The sequence below is a fragment of the Triticum aestivum genome, chromosome 5A (genome assembly GCF_018294505.1).
Source record: "Triticum aestivum cultivar Chinese Spring chromosome 5A, IWGSC CS RefSeq v2.1, whole genome shotgun sequence".
NCBI lineage: Eukaryota > Viridiplantae > Streptophyta > Magnoliopsida > Poales > Poaceae > Triticum > Triticum aestivum.
The window spans coordinates 678,381,243-678,408,960 of NC_057806.1; the positions used below are offsets into that span (position 1 = coordinate 678,381,243).

A 27,718-nucleotide genomic window follows, 5' to 3' on the forward strand; every position below is an offset into this window, starting at 1 on the left:
GTGAAGAAAGAGAGTTTAATTCTTTCTACAAAAGATATGCCCACGCTCTAACAAATATAAGTGAAGCAAAAGAGCATTCTACAAATGGTGGTTTTCTAAGTGAAGAGAAACAGGCAATCCAAACTTCAAATGATATAAGCGAAGCACATGAAGCATTCTATAAAGCCATACTCAGAAGATATAAGTGAAGTGCAAAGAGCATTCTATAAATCAACCATGGACTATCGCATACCAGCATGGTGCATCAAAGAAAAATGAAAACTAAATGCAAAAGACGCTCCAAGATTTGCACATATCACATGAACGAAACGAATCTGAAAACATACCGATACCTGTTGAAGAAAGATGGGATGCCTTCCGAGGCATCCCCAACCTTAGACTCTTGAGTATCCTTGAATATTTACTTGGGGTGCCTTGGGCATCCCCAAGCTTGAGCTTTCCTCTCCTCCTTCTCCTCACATCGAGACCTCCTCGATCTTCGAACACTTCATCCACACAAAACTCAACAGAAAGCTCGGTAAGATCCGTTAGTATAATAAAGCAAATCACTACTCTAAGTATTGTTGAAAACCAATTCATATTTTATTGTTGCATTGTAGCTACTGTAATATAACTTTTCCATGGATTAATCCACTGATAGAAATCGATGGTTTCATCAAAACAGGCAAACTATGCATCAAAAACAGAATCTGTCTTAAACAGGACAGTCTGTAGTAATCTGAACATTCACCATACTTCTGGTACTCCAAAATTTCTTAAATGATTAGGAAAAATAAATAAAAATTATATAAAGACAGTGCAAAATGTTTCAGAACCGTTTGACGTTCCAGTAAAAAACGTAAAATCGCGCACTACAGCCAAAGTTTCTGTTCTGCACCACACAAACGAACAAGCAATGTAAACATCCTAAAGGCAAATCTTGGCACATTATTTTTATTTTTAAACTTTATAAAAGCACACAATAGAAATAAATGAATCTCTAAAACTTCCGGGTTGTCTCCCTGGCAGCGCTTTCTTTAAATCCATTAAGCTAGGCACATAGTGCTCAAGTAATGTATCCACCCGGATCCCACGGTATATCAAAGCCAATTTTAATTAACAATGAGTTGTGATTTAGTAGTGAGCACAAAGCAACATATATCATGCAACAACGAAGTCTAACTCTCTTCCTATGCATCGGCATGTCATAAAAGAACAATTCATGCACACATAGTAAAGGTCAATGCATAGTATAAACAGTTTCTTGCAATTTTATCGTGTGGGAAACATGGAGAGGCGGAGATGTAGTTCATCTCTCATAATAATTGCAAGTAGGAGCAGCAAGCACATGCATATTATATCTATCAAAATCATCATGTGTAGTAGTGGAACGCAACTCATCAATATAATCCTTAATAAGGGCAAACTTCTCCGATATAGTGTAGTCGGGAGAATTTAAAAAGATAATAGGACTATCATGCGTGGGCGCAATAGCAACAATTTCATGTTTAACATAAGGAACTATAGCAACTTCATCTACATAAGCATAATTCATATTGGCATCTTGTCCACAAGCATAGCAAGCATCATCAAAAAGGGATATTTCAAAAGAATCAACGGGATCATAACAATCATCATAGCAATCATCCTTCGGTAAGCACGAAGGGAAATTAAACAATGTATGAGTTGAAGAGTGACTCTCATTAGAAGGTGGGAATGGGTGATCAATCCGCTCTTCCTCCTTTTGTTCTTCGCTCTCCTCCTCATCTTTTTCATCCAATGAGCTCACAGTTTCATCAATTTCTTCTTCTATAGACTCCTGCAAAATATTAGTCTCTTCTCAGACAGCGGAGACTTTCTCAATAAATTCATCAATATCATAATTGTATTTATAATTCTCATAGAAATATTTAAGGATAGCTAAATTTTCAGGTCTATAAACTGAATCATCAAAATCTTCAAACTCTTTAAACAAAGATTGAATTTCATAAGCACCCATAAAAGCAGCATATTCTTCTATTCATTCCACATCATAGTAATCATATATACCATTAGCATAAGAAGCTAAGGTTTCATTATAATTAAAATTGCATGAAAAGGGAAGGTGTGGAGCCTTCATCCTAGAGCAATAAGTATAATCATATCTCAAGCATAGTTGCCGAGCATACCAATGCAACATATAAATTTGATCCCATAATAGTTTCCCTTTTTGAGTCAAACGATAATCCCTAAAGTATTCACGTTGATCCAACGTGTCTCCCATTACATAATTGAATGGGGTTTTCTCTGGATTATCAAAGTAGTACATAATATCTTTCACATAATGAGCATCGAGGAATTTAGGAGGTTCCCCATCTCCATGAGTAGCAAGTAAACCTATTTTTTTGGTATTTCGTGTTCCATATCCATAACTAAAGATAGAGAACAACTTAGAACAGCAAATAAAAATTACTTAGTGATAAAGCAAACAAGCACACACGAGAATATTCACCCCATGCTATAACTCCCCGGCAACGGCGCCAGAAAAAGGTCTTGATAACCCACAAGTATAGGGGATCAACTGTAGCTTCTTTCGATAAGTAAGAGTGTTGAACCCAACGAGGAGCTAAAGGTAGAACAAATATTCCCTCAAGTTCTATCGACCACCGATACAACTCTACGCACGCTTAACGTCCGCTTTACCTAGAACAAATATGAAACTAGAAGTACTCTGTAGGTGTAACGGGATAGGTTTGCAAGAATATAAAGAGCACGTAAATAAAAACTAGGGGTTGTTTTAGGTAAAGAAGCAATAAAGTTAGTATAGCAAGTGCGGAAAAGTGGTGGTAGAAGTTGTGAAATTGTCCCTAAGCAATTGACTACTTTACTAGACCGATATCAAGTTTTATGTGGGAGAGGCCACTACTAGCATGTCATCCCTGACTTGGAATTATATGCACTTATGATTGGAACTATTAGCAAGTATCCACAACTACTAACGTTCATTAAGGTAAAACCCAACCATAGCATTAAGATATATTGGTCCCCCTTCAATCCCGTATGCATCAATTTCTATGCTAGGTTGAAGCTTCTGTCACTCTTGCCCTCCAATACATAGTCCTATCAACATACAACTAACCATATGGTGTGATCCACGCACGCGCTCATGTGATGGGCACCAAAGGGCAGCAACATAACCACAAGCAAATTAAACCAATCATAGCAATTCACCAATTACTGATAGGACAACGAAAATCTACTCAGACATCATAGGATGGCAACACATCATCAGATAATAATATGAAGCATAAAGCACCATGTTCAAGTAGAGGGTATAGTGGGTTGCAGGAGAGTGGACCGTTGTAGATAGATGGGGAAAGGTGATGAAGATGTTGGTGAAGATGACAGAGGTGTTGGTGTAGATCGCCGTCACACGATGATGGCCCCGGCGGCGTTCCAGCGCCACCGGGAGAGAGGGGGAGAGAGCCCCCTTCTTCTTCTTCTTCTTCCTTGACCTTCTCCCTAGATGGGAGAAGGGTTTCCCCTCTGGTCCATGGCCTCCATGGCGGCGGAGGGAGCCCCTCCGAGATTGGATCTGTCTCTCTGTCTCTCTCTATTTTTGCGTTCCAGATTCTGCCCTTTCACCGTTTCTTAAATTCCCAGATATCCATAACTCCGATTGTGCTGAAATTTTAACACGATTTCTATCCGGATATTGGCTTTCTTGCGGCAAAAGAAGGGAACCAACCGCCACTAGTAGAAAAGGGGGCTTTGGTCCAGGCCGGGTAACCCCATTAGTCCCGGTTCAATCCAGAACCGGGACCAATGGGGGCATTGGTCCCGGTTCGTGAGCCCAGGGGGCCGGCCGGGCCACGTGGGCCATTGGTCTCGGTTCATCTAGACCTTTTGGTCCCGGTTGGTGGGATGAACCGGGACCAATGGGCCTCGCTCCTAGCCCACAACCATTGGTCCTGGTTCGTGCCACAAACCGGGACTAAAGATTAGACCTTTAGTCCCGGTTTGAGGCACGAACCGGGACTAATGGGGATGAGACCTTTAGTCCCGGTTCGTGCCACGAACAGGTACTAAAGGTCCCATTTTCAAACTATACCCCCCCCCCCCTCATGGATCGCCTTTTCAGTTTTAAAAAAATAAAAGAAAATGATGGAAATATCAAAAAAATAAAAGAAAATAAGTTTCCCATGTGATATGTGGTCTAGTTGTTGGGAAAATTTGCAAATGTGAATTTTGACTTTATTTGCAAAATCTCTCTGAAATTTGTAAAAATGGGCATAACTTTTGCATACTAACTCGGATGAAAAAGTTTTTTATATGAAAAATCATCTACTCGAAAAGTTACATCCAAATTTAACCGGGGGAACCCCGTTAAACATTTTCAAAATCCTCAAAAACCTAATAGAAAAAAAGAACGGGGCTTTTAAGATCTAGAGTGAAAAAAATCGAAAAAAAATTCAAACAGTGGGCAAAGTATGGTCAAACAATGGTCAAACTAATTATTCTAGAATATTAGTGTTACTAAATAATTATTTCAGTTATTTCAATTTTGGTCAAATCTGGTCAAACTGTGGTCAAACAATGGTCAAACTAATTATTCAAGAAATATTAGTGTTACTAAATAATTATTGTTTTCTAAAACAATAGTTTCAAAATAAAACTATGAAATGTGTCACTTCATGCTCAAGCAAAATTCCTGAAGGTTAATAGGATTGACATCTTAGTATTGTCAGGAAAACAACAAGTGCAGACTTGGAACGAGGGAGAATAGAACCCGAAAGTTAAGCGTGCTCAGGCTGGGGGAGTGGGAGGATGGGTGACCATTCGGGAAGTTAGATGATTTGGAATGATGAGGGGTGATTAGAGGATAAATTGAGAAGTGATGAGGGGTGGTGATTACAGACTAGATGTTAAAATAATTCAGAAATTTGAAAATAAAAAAAAATTCAAAAAAAATTCAAAAAAAATCATAAAATTTCCTTTAGTCCCGGTTGGTGTTACCAACCGGGACTAAAGGTGGAGCTCCACGTGGCCGCGCCCTTTAGTCCCGGTTCTGGATTGAACCGGGACTAAAGGGAGAGGCATTAGTACCGACATTTTAGTCCCGGTTTCAGAACCGGGACTAAAGGCCCTTATGAACCGGGACTAAAGGCCCTTTTTCTACTAGTGCGCATTACGGGGTGGCCACGAGGGCCCAGGGCGCGCCTGACCCCCTGGGGCGCGCCCCCTGCCTCGTGGCCCCCTCAGGCATCGTCTCGCATTGATTCTTCTTCCCAAAAATCACATATATTCCAAAAACAATCTCCGTCAGTTTTTATCCCGTTTGGACTCCGTTTGATTTGGATTTTCTGCGAAACAAAAAAGCATGCAACAAATAGGAACTGGCACTGGGCACTGGATCAATATGTTAGTCCTCAAAAATAGTATAAAAAGTTGCCAAAAGTATATGAAAGTTGTATAATATTGGCATGGAACAATAAAAAATTATAGATACGACGGAGACGTTCACTCTCCGATGATGCGTGAGTAGTTCTTTGTAGACCTTCGGGTCCGTAGTTAGTAGCTAGATGGCTTCATCTCTCTTTCTCTCTTGATCCTCAATACAATGGTCTCTTGGAGATCCATATGATGTAACTCTTTTTTGCGGTGTGTTTGCTGGGATCGATGAACTTCGAGTTTATGATCAGATCTATGTTTTATATCCATGAAAGTATCTGAGTTTCTTTGATATCTTCTATGCATGATCTCTTATAGCATCGTATTTCTTCTCCGGTATTTGGGTTTTGTCTGGCCAACTTGATCTATTTATCTTGCAATGGGAAGAGGTACCCGGTAGTGGGTTCGATCTTACGGTGCTTGTTCCCAGTGATAGAAAGGGAACCGACACGTATGTATCGTTACCACTAAGGATAAAAAGACGAGATCTATATCTACCGCGATATAGATAAACGGATCTTGTCTACATCATGTCATCGTTCTTATTGCATTACTCCGTTTTTCCATTAACTTAATACACTAGATGCATGCTGGATAGCGGTCGATGTGTGGAGTAATAGTAGTAGATGCAGGCAGGAGTCGGTCTACTAATCTTGGACGTGATGCCTATGTAATGATCATTGCCTAGATATCATCATAATTATTTGAAGTTCTATCAATTGCCCAATAGTAATTTGTTTACCCACCATTTGCTATTTTTCTCGAGAGAAGCCACTAGTGAAACATATGGCCCCCGGGTCTTCTTTCTCATATACTTGCCTTGCGATCTACTTTTCCTTTGCATTTTTATTCAGATCTATTAAACCAAAAATCCAAAAATACCTTAATGCAATTTATTTTATTTTGCTTTCGATCTATCAATCTACTAAAATTTACCTCACGTCCGTTTGCCTATCTTGAGGCGCCGTACCCCGGAAGGGATTGACAACCCCTTTAACACGTCGGGTTGCAATGTGTTGTTATTTGTGTGCAGGTGCTGCTTACGTTGTGTTGCTTGGTTCTCCTACTGGTTCGATACCTTGGTTTTATAACTAAGGGAAATACCTACCGTCGTTGTGCTACATCATCCCTCCCTCTCTAGGGAAATACCGACGTAGTTCCAGCTACCATCACATTAACACATAGTGAATACATGAACGCCTCAAATTACGGCAGTCATTGGAAAGAATCTTAATTGTTGTAACTTTGGGGTATGCAGATCATAACACGTAATAGGTGCATCTAACTTGCAAGATCGAATCAAGAACATAAATATAATGGTGAAAACATAAACGGTTCAGATCTGAAATAATGGCACTCGGGTCCTAGTGACAAGCATTAAGCATAGCAAAGTCATAGCAACATCAATCTCACAACATAGTGGGTACTAGGGATCAAGCGCTAACAAAACTAACTCGATTACATGAAATCTCATTCAGCCCATCACCGTCCAGCAAGCCTACGAATGAATTACTCACTCTCGGTTGTAAGCATCATGAAATTGGTGACGGAGGATGGTTCATGATGATGAAGACAGAAGATTCCCCTCTCCGGAGCCCCGAACAGACTCCAGATCTGGCCTCCCGATGAAGAATAGGAGGTGCTGGCCCCATATTGTAAAACACGATGAAACTTTCTCTTCTATTTTTTCTCGGCAAATAGGAATTTATAGGTCCGAGATTAGGGTCAGTGGAGCCTCATGGGTTCCACTACCTACCAGGGCGCGCCAAGTGGGCAGCCCCCCCCCCTCCAGTGGGTTTTTGCTCCAGTATTTTTCTTTTATTTCAAAATAATTCTCAAAAAGTTTCGTCCAATTTCGAGAACTTTTATTTATGCACAAAAATAATACCATGGTACTTCTGCTGAAAACAACGTCAGTCCGGGTTAGTTTCATTCAAATCATACAAATGAGAAGTCAAAACAAGAGCAAAAGTGTTAGCAAAAGTAGATACGACAGAGACGTATAAACTATTTACACGCGGGATGAACTAACACACTACCAATGACATGTGGGACCCGTCCCACAAATATGTCATGTGCCATGTGCTGACAAGCGGGCCACGCCCTCAAATGGTGGAATAAAGCAGCAAAAAAGGGCACCAGGAGACTACTCGTGACCCCTCGTGCTCCCCTAGAGAGCCAAACCACCACGCCAGCACGCAGCTACTAATACAATTACGCCCAACACGTATTTATGGGGTAGCGCCGAGTGGGCTTCGGCCTCGGTGGGATGAGGGCACCTTTTTTTCTTTTATTATTTTTCGTGCACAAGTGGGCCAACTCTTTTTTGTTTGTTTTTTTGGTCGTTCATTCTTTTTTTACTTTCATTTATACTTCCATATATCCTAAATAAATATATTACAAAAATAACTTCACATAAAACGTTTGAAAAAATGTTAACCAAGCACTTGAAAATGTTACATGTGTATAAAGAAAATGTTTATCATGTATAAAAAAATATATAATGTGTGTGGAAAATTTTGATTATGTATTTAAAAATGTTAATGAAGCATTTTGAAAAAAATATTTAAAAATTATCTAAAAAATGTTAATCAAGCATTTGAAAATGTTAAAATGCGTAAATGAAAAAATTACCCATGTATTAGAAAATATTAATCTTGTATTTAAAAAATGTTAATCAAGCTTTTTAAGAATGTTTAAAATGTGCATATAAAATGTTGATTATGTATTAAAAAGTGTTAACCAAGCATTTCCAAATGTTAATTGTGTATAAAGCAAATGTTTCTCATGTATACGAAAAATGTATACAGAAAATATACAATATGTGTGAATAAAGTCGATCATGTATTTTAGAAAATGTTAAAGCAAGCATTTGAAAGAAAATATTAAACAGGTATTTAAAAAATATTAAATGTGTATTAAAAAATGTTCTTGATGTATATGAAAAATGTAGAATGAAAACCAAAAGAAAGAAAGAAAAATGTTCTCGACTATATAAAAAATATAGAATGAAAACTAGGTCACATATAATGACTCAATGCAAAGATTTCATTTTTCTATTTTTTTATATTTCTTATACCAATTTCAAAATGCATTCAAAATGACGGGTATGGTTGTTCATAGCTAGGGGTGGAATCTTGCAAAACCCTTGGTGGATCTCTGATGAAATAGCTATTGTTGTATCTATAAATGATTTTTGAAAAAAATAAAGACCAAACTATGAGATAGCTGTAGTTCAAATTTGACCCAATTCCTACTAAATCGGCAAAAATTTGTCAATGACGAGAGGTGGACGGAAAGCTTTTAACATGCGACCATTTGGTTAATTGCACATAAAATATGGTCTAATATTTTTGAAAAATGGAGTGGTGCCATTTTGCAACAAATATTTGGTACTTCCTCCGTAAACTAATATAAGAGCGTTTAGATCACTAGTTTAGTGATCTAAATGCTCTTATATTAGTTTACAGAGGGAGTAGTTTCTTAAAAATACAGTTTTTCGCACTCGAAAAATGAAAAATGAACTTTTGTACAAAGAAAATGAAAACATCCTTTGGCAATATTGGTTTAGGAAATTGTACTTGGTCTAGCAAAAAAAGGCATCAACAAGCTTAGTTGTTCCGCATGTTCTAAATATAGTCAATGTTATTTCATTTTTGGTTGTCTTCTCTACTTAGAAGAAGGGATAAATATCTATAGTTTTAACCCTTGTTATGCCAATAACCTATTTTCATTGGATATATGACTTTCTTCAAACAACTTTATTCAATTTAATTCTTTGATCTAACAATTTCCTCAGATATGATTTTATCAAATATATACTCCCCATGTTCCATAATAAGTGTCGTATTTGCAGTTCATTGAGATGCTAACATAAGCGACATCCATATGATGAGAAGGTTATGACTTATGTCTGTATGATGACATTTACTTTAGGGTGTGAGACTTTTTCACAAAAGCTTCACCAAAACCACATATGTAAAAAACAATCTAGGTTGTGAACTATTAATAGTTGGTTATCAACAACATAATTAATGTTTTGTTATTGAGAGTAGTATTTGATTAGTTAGTGGATGTAGCGAAAAATTATATCCTAAGGGCATGTTCGGTGTTGGCCAAAGATTTTCTCTCTCAATGCATAGTACGCTCCTTGTATGCAGGTTGTTTTTATAGTTTCTCTTGCATGATGAGCTATATGCATGTTGTCTTTGCCAAGGTTAGCTCGCCTACATGAGAAGGAATGGATATGATTTTGATTAATAAAGATTCAGGATACAATTGAAATTATATTCATGTTGATTTAATACTGCGAATGATTGTATCAACCATGGAAATATGCCCTAGAGGCAATAATATTTGTATTATTATATTTCTGTATTCATAATTAAAGTTATATTGTATGCTATAACTGCTATGATCCTGGAATATGTGATTTAGTGGAAAACTTATGCATGTGTGAAATGATAAACGGTTAAATAAAAGGTTCCTTATCTTGCCTCTTGGACTAGCTCAAGTGTTGTTGGCGATCACGTTTTCCAGATCTTAGGATATCGTTAAGTATTAAACGGTAGTCCTAAAACAACACTAAGATTATGACTTTGGAAGAACAATCATATTGAATTGACCCAATCTTGTCTGTTATGAATTGAGTTAATATCGTTTGTAATCAATTGTAATAACACGGAGTGTTACCGAGTGATCTTGCCCTTAGACCATGAGAGTATCGTAGTCACTTCTTACCGTACCATGGACTTTGGGGTTGCTCAAACGTCACTGTAACACGATGATCATAACGACAACTTACAGGCTCATCAAAAAGTTTGAAAAGGGACTAGATAGCTCGAGAGTGGGATTTGCTCCTCCGACGATGAAGATGTATTCTTAGGGCCCTCTCGGTGTTACGACATCCATTATCATCTGGCCATACATAGGTGACTTCATCATGGGGATGTCGGAAAACGACAACGTGAAAGAAGAAGAAAACCAGTAACGAGGATAATGGCATAGTGAGCATGTGATGACTTGACTCAGGAGGATGCCGGTGCATCCCAATTTTTGTGAAGTATCACGAAGCAAAGGGAACATCACATGATAACCAAAGGTTCAGAATATCATTCGTGTGCTCATAGGGATCGATATGGACGTCCACGGTTCCGCTATCGATCATTGAACGAAGGGGTTTCGTTCATGTCTGTGAGTTACCAAACCTACGGGTCACAAGCTTAAGGCAATCACAATCTTCTAAGTGTTAGTAGGATGAGAATGATGAGAACATATTTTTGGAATTGTTTCATTAGTACTCAGAATAGTTTTGAGAGGATCTGGAAGCCTTTCGGGGTCAACGGAAGGGTTTCGAAGAGTATCCCGTAATACTGGGTATTACGGATAAATAATATATAGGTGTAAAATGTTTCCGGGACTATTAAATTATATATAAAAGGGTTTGAAAATATTTAGAACACTTCCATATTTAATTTAATATCAACGGGCCTTAAAAGGCCAAGTGGTGGAAGGCAACTTGGGCCACCAAGGCCCAATTGAGGGAGGCGCCCCCATAGCTATGGAAGGAGGCCGAATTGGAGAGGGGGAGGATTCCTCGTCCCTTCACTTGGTCGGCACACCAAGGAGGGACCTTCCCTCCCTGGTGGCTGCCCTCTCCCTCCCCTCCAACCTATATATACTAGGGTTTTTTGCTCTATTGAATACACATGTTTGGAGCCTCCTCTAGTCCCTCTAGTTCTAGTTCTAGTTGATACTAGTTGATCTAATTAGAGCTAGACATATCCTCTAATCCTCATAATTAGAAGCCCGGTGTGGTTCTAATCTCCTCCCTCTAATTCTTTGGCGATGATTAGCTCTGGACGGTGAAGTGCTGCCGGATCGTGAAGGCTGCACGCTTGGAACCAACTAGAGAGGTCGTGCTATCGGTTTTCTGTTCGAAGGACTGTTCGTGGGAGGTTCGCGGGATTGTTCATCGACGGTTCGAGGGACTCCAAGTACGGTCTACACCGACACACCATTTTTTCCACTACAACTCGGTGGCGATAACGATCATCATCCCAACCCGTTATGCATCTTCATATTTATCTTGGGTGTGAGTAGGGGCGACTTTTTTTCTACTAAGTTTCACAATAGTTACCGCCCCTGCATGTGTTGTTGGCGCTGCGCCCTTCGGGAAAGGCAGCCGCCGCTGTGATGGGGGGGCTCCGAGCCCGCCATGTGTGTGTGAGAGAGAAAACGGCGCCAACACAGATGGGATGGCGACGACTTGATCATGCGAGAGAATCAGGGGAATGGGGTGGATGGCTTGGTCAAATTTATGGCTAGATGACATTCACGTAGGTTTTGTGTAAAGAGGAGGACCGCAAAATTAGAAGAAAGGGCCTTTTGGAGGGTTTTGTGCAAAAACTCACCATATGGCAATGGTTAACCTGTCATCTGTGCAAGTCAAACTGATGCGGCATGGATGGGGTTGTGAGTAAGGGCATCTCCAACACGGACCCTAAAACCACCCGCATACGTCTGGACCGCACGGTCCACATGTGTGTTGCTATTCAACGCAATCTTGTATCGATCCGCTCGGTGATCCGAACGCACTCTTTCCCGCAAACCGGAGATAAAGTGGGGAAGGGATGCGGGCGTTCGGACCGCTGCCATGTCCACTTCTGACTGGCATGGCCCACCCGCCTCTCTCGCGCATTCTTTCGAACGCTTGCACCACTTGTCGTGCACCCGTGTTGCATTCATGTTGGCCTAGAGCATACATCGTCCGGCATTGATGCCCGTGATTTGACTAGACGGGAGGGTGACATTGACGAACGTGACCTCCTGGGCGTCGCGCTTCAATGTAGACGTCGTGTCCCGAGAAACCAACTCCAACCACTGCACTGCATTGAATTGGGCTGACTGCCCCTTCGCCTGGCCTGGTCACGGCTATTTAAGTCGTGCGCCATCGATGCATAGAGCCGCACTCCTCCCCCTCGAGCATCGTCCCCCTCTCCCTCCATCTCCCCGCCATCGTGCCCGAGCCCAGCGATGATGCCAAAGTCCCGGTTCTCCGCGCCAGTAGGCGAAGGCGGTGGAAGTTCCTTGTCAGGCGGATTGTGGCACTGCCGCCCTCGCTCTCTGGGTGAATCTTCATCCACCACGGTAGGATACTCCTCCGACGAGGAGGAGGACCAGCAGCCGCAGCAACGACCCTCTCTCCTTGTGGAGGTCGCTCTGACGGACAAAGAATACGTCCGTCAGATGGAGATCATGATGGAGCGCTCACTCTGTCAAATGGGCCCGACACCACCATCGCTGGCACGCATGAAGGAGGAGTTACCGTCCCTGACACGTGTCTGTGTGAAGCAGGGGCCTGCGTCTCCACTCCGGCAGGTGAAGGATGAACCTGCATCCCCGCCACGCAACCACGACCTCCACATTGGAGGCCGCGTGAAGGCCGAGCCCGCGTCCCTCAGCGCCACCGCCGCGTGAAGGACTAGCCGACGTTGCCCCACCGCACAGCCGACACGCCCGCATTGATGGGCCCTCGTCGATGTCACGCCGCAACCGCCGCCCCATAAAGAAGGAGAAGTTGCTGCTCGTGATCATGAAGACCCGTGCCCACATCCTGCACTACCCCGAGGAGGTGGTTACGACGGTGCCTTGGGCTCGAGGGTCATCGTATATGAGAAAGAGAGTGGGCGAGACAGCAGGCGCGGTACAACCGGCGCAATGCCCGTCGCTGCTCCGCGTTCACCAAGAGCGTTGCGGCACCGGAATGGGTCTGAAACGACCCGGACCTCGCCACCACGTGGGCGCTCGACACCTCCCTCACCACCGTGGAGACGGCCGCCGCCGCCTTGACGGCGAGCTCGCCAAGATCGACGAGAGAGTGGTCGCTTAGCGACTCCTCCGCCAACGTCGACAGTGGCCAAGGCGCCCTTCCGCATCGTGCAATAGGACGTGGATCGGCTCCTCCGCGAGCAGCATGCAGCCGCCAGACAAGGTTCTTGTGGTCCTCCGACGCCCTTCCGCCGCTGGAGGGACGACAACGATGACGACAGCGGCGGTGCCGCAGGATAGAGCTGGTCGTCCGGTATAGGTTTTAAGTTTTTTTATTGTTTTTAGTTAAACGGTCGAAATATCGTTCATTTTATGTAAATTATATGTGAACTTGAATGAAATCAGTCGAGTTTGTTTGAATTTCGTCCGGTTTGTTTGAACCATGTTTGAAATGTATGCGGATATCGTTGAATGTCCGTCTCCCGCATCCGTGTCCGTAAACTGGTCTCATCCATCCATGGACGAATGCTAGAGGGAATTTGCGATTCGACGTTTGAAATGTCCTAACTCTTAGTAAATTTTTAGAGTCTATATGTGCATTTTTCATAATATTATTAGGACAAACTTACCTCATATAGTTTTAGGATTAGCTGTGTGTATTTTACTATTCGCAGAATATGCACATTTTTATTAACACAGTATAAACACAAGCGCTACATATACACATACACTCATCCTATGATCGCACACAAGCATCAGGACTTAAACCTGATAGGCTGGGATATCTATGTCCCTCTAATCATCTAACAACATATTGTTGTCTCAAAAAAAATCTAACAACATATTGCTTTCGTAGAATATGCGCATTTTGAGTCCAAATCACACGGCGCAAAACCAGGTGTATACGTGCACGGCAAGCCCAAAACATGTTCTGATTTTCCAACGCCGAAAGCGACGACCTTTGTGTTTTCTTTTCTCCTGATAACAAAAGCCGCCGCCCAGTCCGAGCCTGACTGGATCCGAGGCCTACCCGGTGTCGCCATCAACCCCGCCGGGCCGGCGATTTGTCCCAGCTGATGGACGAGCCGCTCCCGTTTGACCGGAGTTCGGGAGTCCGGATCCAGCGGCCGGCTGACCTATAATAGTACGGGGAGAGGAGCTGAGAGGGGAAAGGTAGGAGTCGGTCGGCGATGGGTGGGTGGAGCTGCTTCTGCTGCGGCGACCTGTTCGGCGCCGGGGAAGATGCCGCGGCCCGGCTGCCGGAGCCGTTCCAGCTGCCGGCGCCCTTGCCCGCATGGCCGCAAGGTTTCTGACGCCTTCTCCTCTCTTATCAGTTCTTGAATCAGTTCGTGGATCGTTTTCTTATGACCATTGATTGATGATTGGCCTGATGTAGCTTCATGAATAGTAGTAGTATTCACTTGTATGAATCCCTACTTAATTTGTTGGTTACTACTTTCTTGTTCAATTATTATCATCATTGACTGTTCTGTTGTTTATTTCTTTCCAAAAGGGGAGTTTAATACGGTTATAACAATACAATTTATCCTGATTGGTTTAATTCTGTCCTACTATGCTATATGCAGATTTCACTTCCCTGTACATATTCTTGAATGAACACAGTGATTGATAAATTTATAAAACGATGGATTCCCTCAAGGGAATTTCTTGCACATAGCTTGTCGTAGTGGCTCCCTCTTGTTACTTGCGCTTGAAGTGGCTTAGCCAGGATCGCCATGCTTTTACTTGGAAGGCATATCATTTTAGAAGGTAGCGATCGTAGCCTCAAAGGCATTCCTTGTGGGGCAAGAGTAATTTGTGATCATATATCATGAGAACTGTAGCTGGCTCATTCAAGAAGTGAAATCTGTAGTTTAAGTTTGTATAGGCCACTTGGGCTCGATTTTTGACTTTTTGTTGTGTCGGGGTTGCAATTTCCTTCATTTTTCTTTAGTATAAAGCGAATAATTGCATGTGCAAAACAATGTATTTGTTTCTCAAACTGATCGTTGTTTGTTTTGCCAAATATATTTGCTTTGCTGAACACTTGGACCTTGTAGTAACTTTGTCAAGCAACTACTTTACAGGACGGGACTTCGCAAAGGGCGTGATATGCATAGGAGAACTTGATATTGCAAATGTTACCCAACTCCGGAATATATGGAGCTACTCTGGAGCTACGTTCTATGAGCCAGAAGAGGTTCCTGATGGTTTCCACTGCCTTGGCCACTATGCCCAACAAAATGACCGGCTTTTACAGGGTTCTCTTGTTGTTGCAAGGGAAGCGGCTAGCTGCCAGTTAATCAATAGCAGGCCCGCTCTCGAGAAGCCATTAGATTACACCCTCGTTTGGACTAATGCTGGTGTGTATGAAGATGACAATAGTGAATGCGGGTGCTTCTGGTTGCCATCACCCCCGGAGGGTTATGAACCCCTTGGCTATGTGGTTACAAGAGGACCAAGGAAGCCCTCACTGGAGGCGGTCCGGTGTGTGCGACAAGACCTCACGGATCCATGTGAAAACTTTAGGTCAGTCATTAATGTGGAACGTACATGCCAAGTTTGGAAGACGAGGCCTTGCCACCGAGGGACAGCAGGACGAGGTATACCTGTTGGTACATTCTTCTGTGAAACAAATTCAGTTAACAATAAGGAATCAGGCATTCCCTGCTTGAAGAACTGTGACCCGAATTTGAGAGCCATGCCTGATCTAGAGCAGATTCATGCACTAATCAAGCACTATGGCCCAACTGTGTTCTTCCATCCACAAGAGAAATACTTGCCGTCATCAGTTTCTTGGTTCTTTGAGAATGGAGCTACACTGAACAAGAAAGATATGAAAATGGGAGATCCAATACTTGCTGGTGGCTCAAACCTGCCTGCTGGTGGGACGAACGACGGTGAGTACTGGATTGACCTCCCAGATGATGATACGCGTGAGTTTGTCAAAGTTGGTAATCTGAAGAGTGCTGAGCTCTATGCTCATGTCAAACCGGCTCATGGAGGGACCTTCACTGACATTGCAATGTGGGTGTTCTGCCCGTTCAACGGGCCAGCAACAATAAAGGTTGGACTTGCAAGCTTTGCTCTGCAGAAGGTTGGCAGGCATACCGGAGACTGGGAGCATTTCACCCTCCGTATAAGTAACTTCTCTGGAGAACTCTCATCTGTCTACTACTCAGAACACAGCGGGGGAGGATGGGTGGACGCTTGCGATCTGGAGTTCATCTCTGGAAACAAGGCGATCGTGTATTCGTCGAGGAATGGGCATGCAAGCTACGCGCACCCTGGCTGCTACCTGCAGGGCTCTGAAAACCTCGGCGTCGGATTAAGAAATGACGTCGCACGGAGCGACCTGTCAATCGATTCGAGCACAAGGTACAAGATCATCTCGGCAGAATACCTTGGAGACGCCGTGGTGGAACCGTGCTGGCTGCAGTACATGAGGGAGTGGGGCCCGACCGTGACGTACAACTCGCGGTCAGAGGTGGACACGGTGCTTAGCTTCCTGCCGTTCTTCCTCCGGTTCACGGCAGAGGCCATATTCGACAGTCTTCCTGCGGAGCTGTACGAGGAGGAAGGCCCGACCGGACCGAAGGAGAAAGATAATTGGGATGGTGATGAGCGGTGCTAGGCCGCGTCGCCTTTGTGGTCTATCCCTGTTGCTTATTCATGTACATTGTTTGTGTTGAGAATGTTGGTTGGTACGTATGATATATTGATAAAGCTTTGCAAGTGGACTTGTAGTGCTGGGTATTTTTAGATCACAATTCCAGTGTTGTATCTACAAAAAAAAGTGTCGCTCTGGCTGTCTAGTTTCTACGTCCCAGCATTTTGCATTTCCCCAACTAGTTTTTCTGAGGAAGTGAGTATGTACTGATATCGTGCACTGAAGATGTAAACCAGAAGGTAAATGTTTGCGTTTCGGCACGCCGGCCGAACGCTCCGCCGGACGCGCGAGCGCCTTCTGATTAAACGCGATCGAACGCTGCATCTTCCAAACTGCTGTATAGACGATGGATGTGTGCACGACAGTGGGACGATGGATAATCCAGCCGTTGATATGCGCTGGATAGTATGCATGGACGGCTTGACATGTGCTGCCGTGCACAAGTCGTCCACACGTCGTCGTGTGTATAGCAGCATAGCAGCGCTGCTGCATCTTATTCGCCCAGGGTAACGACCCACGTGTGACTTTTCTTGGCCCACCACCCCTCCTATCTTATCTCCTCCCAAAACAAATGTGGCCCACTCGTTTGCTACAGTGTATCGTCTCCTACCTCCAGAAACGCTTCTGTAGATGGCTCCACCGCGTGATTTTTTTTCAATCTCCGCACCGTGATGCACAAACTCTCCTGCAACGGAGGTGCTTGGACTGTGCCGGGGCGCCGCGACGGAGGTGCTGGGACCGTGCAGGGGGCGCCATGCCAAGCCGTGCCGATGAGTCTCCATGGATGACCATGGCGAAGGTTGTGATGCCAGCGAGCGGATAACGATGCTGAAACTAGCATTTTGTTTTGCTTCAACCGGCCAAATCCAGAGCTGGAACCACAGTTGTTTTTTGCTACAGCCAATAAGCGAGTTGGAAACACAGCTGGTTTTTGCTACAACTATATCATTTTTTTGCTACAACCGGTGTCGCTATTTGCTATAATCTTCGGCGGTGTAGTTTGGTGACCCATGACAACAAACAGCTGCAACTGGGAGATGAGGAAAGTTGCAACCCACGCCGCGAAAAGCTGCGTCCAGCAACAAAAAAGGCTACTACTGTCAGAATGACGTGCTCCAACCAACGACGGCGAATTTGTGGCCGGCGACGGCAGATGCAAAAAAGCTTCAAACGGTGTGCAAAAAAGCTTCAACCGGCAAAGGAGTAAGCTTCAAGTATGGAAAAGCTTCAAATTGATGTGGAAGAAAAACTTTGAACCATGAAAAAAGTTTCAACCGGCAAAGGAGTAAGCTTCAAGCATGGAAAAGCTTCAAATGGGTGTGGAAGAAAAACTTTGAACCGTGAAAAAAATTCAACCGGCAAGGAAAGAACTTCAATCGGTAAAGGAAAAAGCTTCTACTGGGCGCCGACATGGTTACAATGGTGTGAGCGGCAACACCGGGAGCTACGGCCTAACGGCCGGCGGCGGCGGCTAATTTGCTGCAACGACGTAAGGGTCGAGCGTTCTACAACGACGGTGCTTCTACAAAACGATGGCTGGGTGTTCCGACGAGGTCCTGCTGGAACCGACGAGCACGGGTCTTGCGAGGATGGCGACCGGCAGCGGGGACGGCACCCAACGGCGAGTTGCTGATGCTTCAAGGGGACGGCAGCCGGCGTCGGGGCCGGTGGGAGCTTCAAGGTCCGGCCTCAAGCGTCATGGATGTCCAGCGATGCTATTTTGGATCGGATGCCGTTTTGTTTAAGGAAAAAAAAAGCAAAAGGCCTGATCTAACGGTGGGTAACAACCGAATCTAACGCATTAGATGTGACCGGCCGAAAAACTGGGCCGGCGCACCAGCGCCGAGCAGTGCCCAAACCAGAACCATTTTGCATTTCCCCGACTAGTTCTCCTGAGGAAGTGAGGAAGTACTGATGTCGTCCACTGAAGAACTAAACCAGAACCTACATACAGGTAGTCGGAATTGTGTACGATTCTACAACTTCACGATCTAAACCAACCCCTATGATAGTAGAAATCTATTACTCCATCCGTTCATATATAAAATATTTTCTAACTTTTTTCTCTAGATCAGATGTATAGGCACATTTTTATGTTCCATATTGAAATATCAAAAACATCTTATATTTGTAAATGGAGCTAAGTAGTTATGATTCTACAATTTGCGTTACGATCCTACAACAGAGCTGTGATCCGATCCAGGATCATGATTTTGACTACCTTGCACGCATACATCCACTGCATCACATTTTCGGGCTAAACACAGAACAGTTTCAATACGTAACATAGGAGCTGTCACAGAGATGAAGCACTCCAATCTGACGCCAAAAAGGAAAGCAAAATTTCCCCCTTTATTACCCACGTTATTTCTGTTCATTTTCCCATCATGCAAGGGGAGAAGCAGTACAGTGTTACACATACAAAAGCATCAGAGCTTCGGTTAATGCCGCCAACTCCTCCCGTGGCATTCGATCGCCTGCCGCGTTCCCTCGAAGTAGAATCCATGGTTATTCAGGTCAGGGAACGCGCCGGGCGTTTCTTTCCCGTTCATGTACCTCTCCTATCCTCCTGTCTTGCGTCGCCCTATGGTGTTGCTACTTACTTGTATGGTGTGAGTAGACTGGCAGATTCGGCTACCTTACCTCCCAGCCTCTATTCTCGGTGGGGGATTTAAGCTAAGCCTCTCTCTCTATATACAGCTCGCCCTGGTGGAGTACTCGGATACTAGCTGCATGAACATCGAGGACTTGTCCTCCAGAAGCCTCTGGGGTGTGTCGAACTCCGCAATTTTACCTGAAATAAACAAGAACAAGGTGAATTCACCGTAAAGGCTGTTGCTCCAAGAACAGTGTTTAGCTAGGAGTGTTACTCGGATAATTCAACATACGATCAGTAAGAAACAAAACATGTGATGGTCTTGGTTAATCGTGTGAAGGAGCATGTACCGTCGCTAAGCACCATGACTAGGTCACTGTCGATAACCGTTGGGATCCTGTGTGCAATTGTACAGACAGTGCAATCCCTGAATTCGCTGCGGATGATCTTCTGGATGAGATTATCTGTAGCTGTGTCAACTGATGCCGTTGCCTCATCAAGCACCAAAATTCTTGCCTGCTTAAGCAGCGCCCTACCCAATGCAATAAGCTGGCGCTGTCCCACACTCCAGTTATCCCCATTCTCCAGTACTGCAATGGCACCACAAATATCCAGGAAAATATAATTTTGTTTTACGAGGTGTCATGCTTTACGAAGTGTCATGCTCACTCTTTGAAGAAGTGTTTGAATATTCAAAATTAGAACAAACCTGGACTGTCCAGTTTTTCTTCCTTCGAACGAATGACCTCTCCTAGCTGGCACTTCTCTAGTGCCTGAAAGAAAAGAATTCTCTTCCATAAAGATCATGGCACATTTAACATGAGGATAGCATAAAAGCGACCATGGCATACCTCCCAAATTTCTTGATCAGAACGCTCTTCAAGAGGGTCAAGATTCATTCTGATAGTACCCTCGAACAATGTAGGGTCCTGAGGAATGATGCTCAACCGTGACCGCAGATCATGAAGGCCAATCGCAGAAGCATCGATGTTGTCAATGATAATTTTCCCTCCTGCTGGTTCAATTAGACGGAAAAGAGCCTGAATGAGAGTAGATTTACCACTTCCAGTTCGTCCTACAATCCCAATCTTTTTCCCACCAGGAAAAATACAACTGACTCCATGTAGAACAAAGGGAAGGTCATCCTTGTAGCGAACCTATGATATTTAGCAAAAGCACAATAAGATGCCGTAAATAAAACAGAAGTATGTTCAGCTTAGAAGAAGAAAAATAGATTACATACTACTTTTGGTGAATATATATAACGAAGAGCAAATGGATAATGACAAATAAATAATGGCTACGGGCTAAGTTTACCTTGAGATCAATCAATTCAATGTTTCCATTCTCAGGCCATGAGGAAGGGGGACGGCAATTCTCGATAATCAGTGGTGCTTCACTAGGAATCTTGCAATACTGATAAATACGCTCAACAGAGATGATTCTGTTCTCTAATTTACAGAAGCTCAATATCCACCTTGACATCCGAGCATTTAAGTTGAGTCCATATGTGACAGCAAGCCCAGCCATGCCTATCAATTGGAAAGCTTGTTTAGATTGAGAAGCATATTGCCATATTTTATTGAAAAAGATATGCAAGTTTTCTAGTGCACCTAACAAGTGATCTATTGGGTAAGGCAAGATCATAAAATGCAACAGAACGGTGTGTGAGACAGCAGATAAGACATACTTGGTTCAATTGTTCCAGGAGGAAAGCTCACAAGTATTGCCATGCAGAAAGCAAACACAAAAGTTGAGAGCAATTCCATTCGCAGGCAGAGCCATTCAATAGCTGCAAGGCTGGAAAACAAAGGCCGAGCAAAACAATCAAGGAGGTAAAGATTTCTTTTCATGAATCTTTTCTCCTGACCAAATCCTCTGATAGTAGCAGCACCAGCGATTGACTCGCTAAACAAATGGATCACTGGAGACTTCTGAACACTCAAGATCCTAGTCAGCTCCCTCGATGAAGCAATGTAATATCTCTGCAAGTTCATGGTAGCAAGGACATCCATTATCTATTGTGTGATGAAGATCTTTAAAAGTCTTTTGGTACACAAAATCATCAAGCTATCTTGAACACAGGCCTCGTGCTTTAAGAATAATAAGCTTACTTCACAACTTTCGATACTTTCATGCTGAACATATGCATATGTTCTCTGGTTAATTGGCTGCTAGTTAAATGACAAAGGCAGCCAAAAAAATTATGTGCGCATAATTCTTTAGTGATTCATTTAGCCATTTAGGTGTATCTACCCTTGCTATCTGCCTTATTTGTATTACAATTTCCATTAAAGAAATTAAGGATCCCAGGTAATGTTAGCCCTAAAAGAAAACCTGAAAGTTTAGCAATTTACCTGCATCCACATGCATGCCATAGCCATAGGAACTATAAGAAACAGAACTTGCCATGTGACTTTGCTCATGACAGCAACGATTCCAAGGAGTTGAATTGTTGTTGATGCAAACCCCCCTAGCCTGAATGCTATATCAAGGTCCACAACACTTTGATCTACAGAAACCTGATATGAAGTATGATTGAAGAAGATTAGAGTATGCAAATTAGAAAAGCCACACAGGTGTCAAATACAAATTAGGAGCAAGAGCATGATCTAAACTTACTCGATTCAGAATCCGTCCAGATGGTGTAGTATCGAAGAATGACATTGGCGCTCGAAACACACACCTTAGCATTTTTATAAATAGTTTCTGAGCAGCTGCTAAACCAAATGTAGCTACAAGAAGGCTTCTCACAAACACAAACAATGAACTCCCGAAAGCAAGGCACATATAAACAACAAGAAGGACCACACTACTTGTCTTAGGTGCATCTCCTTCTGTTTGTGGGTTTGCCCATGCCATCCACCAGTTACTGGCAATCTGAAGAACTTGGAACAGGGTTTGCGCCAAGACAATGAGTGGAATCAGTGAACCTTTGTAGGCTTCCCCCATGTATGTTAAATAAACATTTAAGCTAACTCTTCCTCGCTCCCTCTCCTCTTCCTGAACAGTACGCTTCTTCTTACGTTCTTCACTCTTTTTCTTGTCCTTAATTCCACGTGTATTAGATGACTTCCCATTTTCAGATACTTTATTTTTCAGGTTATCGATATTGCTAACACTTGGTGTCAATCTTTTGTTAGGAACGGAAGGAGCGATATCTCCATCAGAATCTTCGCCAAAATCCATGGTCTCGATAGCTTCATTATGAGCAGAAACCAGAGCATTGAAATCGGTTCCAGCTTGGAGAAGATCATCATATTTTCCAGCTTGGGTGATATGACCATCCTTAAGAACCTGTGCCATGACAAAAAAAAAACACACAATGAGAGATCAAGGGCCCATTATCCCATGAACAGTCCAATGAGAAGTATTAGAAAAGATAGCGCAACTTTCATGCAGAATCTGCTGGTTTTTCTAATCAGGAAACATGGATAAACAACACGTCAAATTGAACAACTCAATAGGCTAATAGATTTTGTGAGAAAAGTAGTATTACCAATATCAAGTCAGCAGCTGGTAGGAACTCGACTTGATGGGTTACATAAATTACTGTTTTGCTAGCTAGTGCCCCCAATATATAGTCCTGCAACACAAAATCTGACATGTTATGAAACAGAAGCACCTTTAAAAAAAATAGAATAAGGCAACATCGATACAGACCTTAAATAGATCGCTTCCAGTATGAGCATCAACAGCACTGAAGGGGTCATCAAGCAAATAAATATCAGCATCTTGGTACAATGCTCTCGCAAGCTGCACTCTCTGTTTCTGACCTCCACTCAAATTAATGCCTCTGTCACCAATGATGGTCTGATCTCCATACTGGAGCAACTGAAGATCTTTCTTCAGGGAGCAAGCCTCAAGTACTCTCTTATAACGCGGTCTGTCCATTGGAGTGCCGAAAAGAACGTTCTCCTCAATATTTCCAGACTGTATCCAGGCAGTCTGAGAAACATATGCTGCTGTACCACTGATCCTAACCTGAATAAGGAGCAGAAGGAAAATGTAATTAAACTGTCATTCAAGTTAGCATCAACTCTCTTTATTTTTATGCGTGTACTTACTTGGCCAGACAGCTTGGGTATCTCCCCAAGTATAGAGGACAATAGACTTGATTTGCCAGAACCAATCACACCACAGACTGCTACTCTCATGCCTCTCACCACACTAAGTTGTATATCAGAGAGCGTAGGGTTTGAGCAAGATGGGTTCCAAGAGAAACTGCCATCCCTGATATCGATTGCCTTGTCTGTACTACCCTGTGGAACACTTATTGTTGCATCATCCGGCAACTCTTCTTGCCGTAAGAAGTGAGACAACCTGTCCAAAGACACCCTCGTCTGAGCTATCATGGAGATGAGATCAGGGAAATTCCTCAGAGGCTCTTGAAGGATCCTAAAGGTAGCTAATGCAGAGAGAACACCTCCGGCAGTGAGCTCGCCACCAAGCAATATACAAGTGCCGAAAGTTATGACCGAGACAAAGATTGGCGAACTCCAGAAAACAAACGTAACTGCGGCCTGTGAGTACAAAGCCCACTTGAGCCACCTGCATTCAACATTCCTCATCTCTTCAAGCATTATCCTATACCGGTCCTCCCATGCCTGCAACTTGAGAATTCTCATACTCTTCAAGCACTCTGCAGTCTTGCGCATTCGCTCATCCTTTGCTGCCATCAGCTTATCTTGGTAGTGCTCCTGCAGCTTCGCCACAGGAACCGAGGCAGCAATTGACAGCGCGGTGGCTATCAATGTCGAGACAGTGGCGATCCCGACATTCTTGTACAGGATGGCGAGCGCAAGGATGATCTGCAGTGGAAGCATCCATATGTCATGAAAGTACCACGCATAGTCCCCCACCCGCTGCACATCGACCGCCATGTAATTCACAATCTCACCGCTCGTATGGCTCTGCTTTGAGGCATTCGACAGCCTGAGGCCCTTCCGGTACACCATGGCCGTCAGCCCGGACTTGACATGGATCCCCATGACGTCCACGCCCAGGTACCACTGGCGAGCAGTGAGCGTCTCAATCAACTTTGATACGAAAAATACGGAGGCAAGGATGTAACCTTCATGGGGGAAGGCAATTTTGCCACTGAGGTAGTCCACAAAGTAGCTGATCAGGTAGGGGCCGACATAGGACACGACGGTGTTCACCGCGGCGAAGGCGCCGTTGATGGCCGCCTCCCGCCAGAAGGACTTGAGTATTGCCCATGCCAGCGATGGCTCCTTGTCAGGGCACTCCAGCCGTTGGCGCTCATAGTGACTGCTCATGGCCTTGTAGCAGAACTTGGCACGATCCTTGTGAGCCAGCAAGGGTATGTCAGCCAGCTCGAGCGGCCTCTTGGCCCCAACCGAGAGCAGCGGACTGAGCCATGAGAGCGTTGCAAGGCTGAGGATCCCGGCATCGCCGTAGGGAGTCACCCGCAGGCAGCCGGGCTCCTCCTCGGCACCTCTGCGCTGGCCGCCGAGCAACAGGGGCTCGTGGACACCGGTGTCGTCATCACTGAACTCCAACTCGACACCGCTGGAACCCATCACACCAACCAAGCAGAGGAAGCCGAGGGCCGGCAGCGACGCGAAGTTGGCGACCATGTGCGCGTAGTCCGCATCACGGTCGTCGGCGCCCATGAGGCGCCTGGAGTCGTCGAAGGCGATGGCGACGGAGAGCGCGAAGGCGAGCACCCACCAGACCCGGACGAGCGCCGGGAACCTGCCGCGGCCCCCGGCGCGCGCCCGCAGCGCGAGCGCCAGCAGGGCCGCCCAGGCCAGCGCCTGCACGGCCGGCAGCAGCAGCGCCTCGGCCTCGACGGGCGGCGGCGCGGCCGCGACCTCGTAGGTCAGCGCGGCGAGCTGCGCCAGCAGGACGTAGGCGCAGCAGGCGAGGGCGGCCCTGAACCAGGCGCCCCCGGCGGCGGGCGGCGGGGAGGCGAGGGGCGGCCCATCGTGGACGAGGTTGCGGGCGCGGCGGGGCGGCTTGAGGCAGGAGGCGCAGCGGGAGGCGAGGGCGCGCGCGCCGCGGAGGAGCAGGAGGAGGAGCGCGAGGGCGAGCAGCGCGGCGTGCGCGGCGGCGGCGGCGGCCTCCGTGAGGGGGAGGGGGGTGTGGGCGCGGAGGCGCGGCATTGGGTGGGTGGGATCGGGGGCGTCAGGAGGAGGGGGCGGGGGGCGGCGAGGGGTTTAAAAGGCATTGGGGGCCTCCCACCCGGCCGCTGGCGAGAGAGCTCAGGGCGGGCGGGCGGGCGGCGGGCGCGGATGGGAACAAAGGCGGGGGTTTTGGCCGCTACCGGCTCGCCGGACGAGGCGAGTGACGGGGGAGATTCGGTGGATTTTTGCGTCTAAATGCAGCGGCAGCGCACGGATGGATGGATGGATGGATGAAGGAAGGAACGGGGTGTCTCTCCCGCCCGCCCCGTGCCCGTTGCTGCTACGTGTTCTTGGGCGATCCCGCTCGTCGGCGCTGCGTGTCCGCGCGCCCGTGCCGCGTGGGGGGCGGGGAGATGCGGTGAGGGAGGAGTAGGTGGGTGGAGGTGGGATTTGGGGGTCGGGGGCGACGGTGGGAGAGGAGAGGAGAGGAGTCGAGTCAGGTCAGGTGGTAGGGGGCGTGTTGGTTTTCCACTGAGGAGGAGGGGACGGTTTTTGGGTTGCAGACGGGACGACGACGATGACGAGCGAGGCGGCATTTATAGACACACGGCAAGCAAGGAGAGTTGCGGGTGGGTTTTTCCTTTTCCTCTTCGGACCGTGCGTGGCAGGGTTGGGTTCGCAGTCCTTAATTTTCTTCCGATGATAATATATGTACTAGGAGTATTTATTACTCGATCTAGTCTGGCGACTCTTGTTTGTTTCAGACACACTGCACGTGAACGCATCCTTGCTAAGAGTGTACCACCACCACTATTCTACTGCCACTACCACTGTGTTCCTATTAAAAAAAGGGTGACACATGTGCAGTTAAAACATACTCCCTCCATTCCAAAATATAGCGCGCCCACGCTTTTCGAGGTTCAACTTTGACCATAAATTTAACCCACGAGACCGACTGCGGCGGGATCAAAAATTATATAATTAAAAACTTTTTTTGAATACGAATTCATTGGTATAATTTTTTCGCCCGCCGCAGTCGGTCTTGTTGATTAAATTAATGGTCAAAGTTGAAGCACGGAAACCGAGGACGCGCTATATTTTGGAACGGAGGGAGTAAAAAACTACAGGTATTTTCCAGTAGGAGGAAAAGAGCTTTTAGGAACCTTCATCTCCAAAAGCATCTGCAATCAGAATAGGCAAATATGCCCACCCGGCCATCCCTCGTTTGTGTTCACTTCTGTCCTCGTTCCCTCGTATCCAAAATATCAAATGCATAGGCAAGAATAACTAATGACCTAACAGACACACCCGTCACCTCCGCAGAGGATGGCACCCAATCTCCGCCGCCGGCACCTCCTCCTTTGTGTCTCCCTCTTACGGCGGCTGGCTTACTCCGTCGGGCAAAGCCCGATGGCGGCGGGATCCTCCCATGTGTCGTGTCGTGCGACACCGATGGGTGTGTTGCGTCTATCCAAGTCTGAGCATGGTCGTTGAGATCGTAGAAAAGTGGTAGCGACAACACATAATTGACTTCAATTTGGTTGTGCTCCTCGAGTACCCGGTCTCGAGGTCTCGAGTGAAAATCCTAGGTTTGACCCGAGTGGGTTATTCCTCACAATGGTGATATTTTTGTGTCATATCTTGTTGAAGGCATTGCTCGGATATGCTTAGACATGTTCTTCAGAGTGAAAAACCTAGAATCCGACCTCTGGTGGTTGGATCCGGCTATGAAGACGCTTGAGCATCGCCCTTCATGAAGGTGTTGCTATTGAAGAACCTAGTCATCATGTGATGTAAAGAAATTGTTGATACGGATATGATCATTGTTGTAGTTTGTCGATCATTGTTTGATCGCTTCGGATCTTTTTCCTTTTTTCTCGCACAAATGCATAATTTTCGTCTTGTATGACTTAGCTATTTGCCGGCGTGTCTAGATGTGTGTGCGTTCGTGTTGCCTGTGTGCATCCTAACTATGTATAGGCCAGGTGTGTACTCATTGTGTTTGTATTTACTTGATGCTACATCTGTAAAATTCACCCTTTGTCGAAAATCGAATACATAGGCAAGCATGAAACGTGGATTAACACACGTACTTTCATAGTTCGTACATGATATACAACATAGTTCATATAGAACATATCAAAATAGAACATAGCATAATAAAGTTCATTATACATGTCATTG

General features: G+C 45.0%; 2 protein-coding genes across 2 annotated transcripts; one reads left to right on the forward strand and one right to left on the reverse strand.

Moving 5' to 3' along the window:
- Positions 1 to 14,112: 14,112 nt before the first annotated feature.
- Positions 14,113 to 16,915, forward strand: LOC123105919 (uncharacterized). The gene is made up of 2 exons (XM_044528102.1): positions 14,113 to 14,484; positions 15,267 to 16,915. Exons 1-2 carry the CDS (start codon positions 14,370 to 14,372, stop codon positions 16,811 to 16,813), a joined length of 1,662 nt encoding a protein of 553 aa, XP_044384037.1. The 5' UTR covers positions 14,113 to 14,369; the 3' UTR covers positions 16,814 to 16,915.
- A 2,267-nt stretch (positions 16,916 to 19,182) lies between these two features.
- LOC123105920 (ABC transporter C family member 13) lies at positions 19,183 to 26,095 on the reverse strand. The gene is made up of 11 exons (XM_044528103.1): positions 23,513 to 26,095; positions 23,109 to 23,429; positions 22,945 to 23,031; positions 22,068 to 22,742; positions 21,803 to 21,967; positions 21,136 to 21,430; positions 20,763 to 20,977; positions 20,297 to 20,602; positions 20,155 to 20,218; positions 19,796 to 20,035; positions 19,183 to 19,643 (listed from the first exon to the last, which is right to left on the reverse strand). Exons 1-11 carry the CDS (start codon positions 25,571 to 25,573, stop codon positions 19,540 to 19,542), a joined length of 4,533 nt encoding a protein of 1,510 aa, XP_044384038.1. The 5' UTR covers positions 25,574 to 26,095; the 3' UTR covers positions 19,183 to 19,539.
- Positions 26,096 to 27,718: the final 1,623 nt, after the last annotated feature.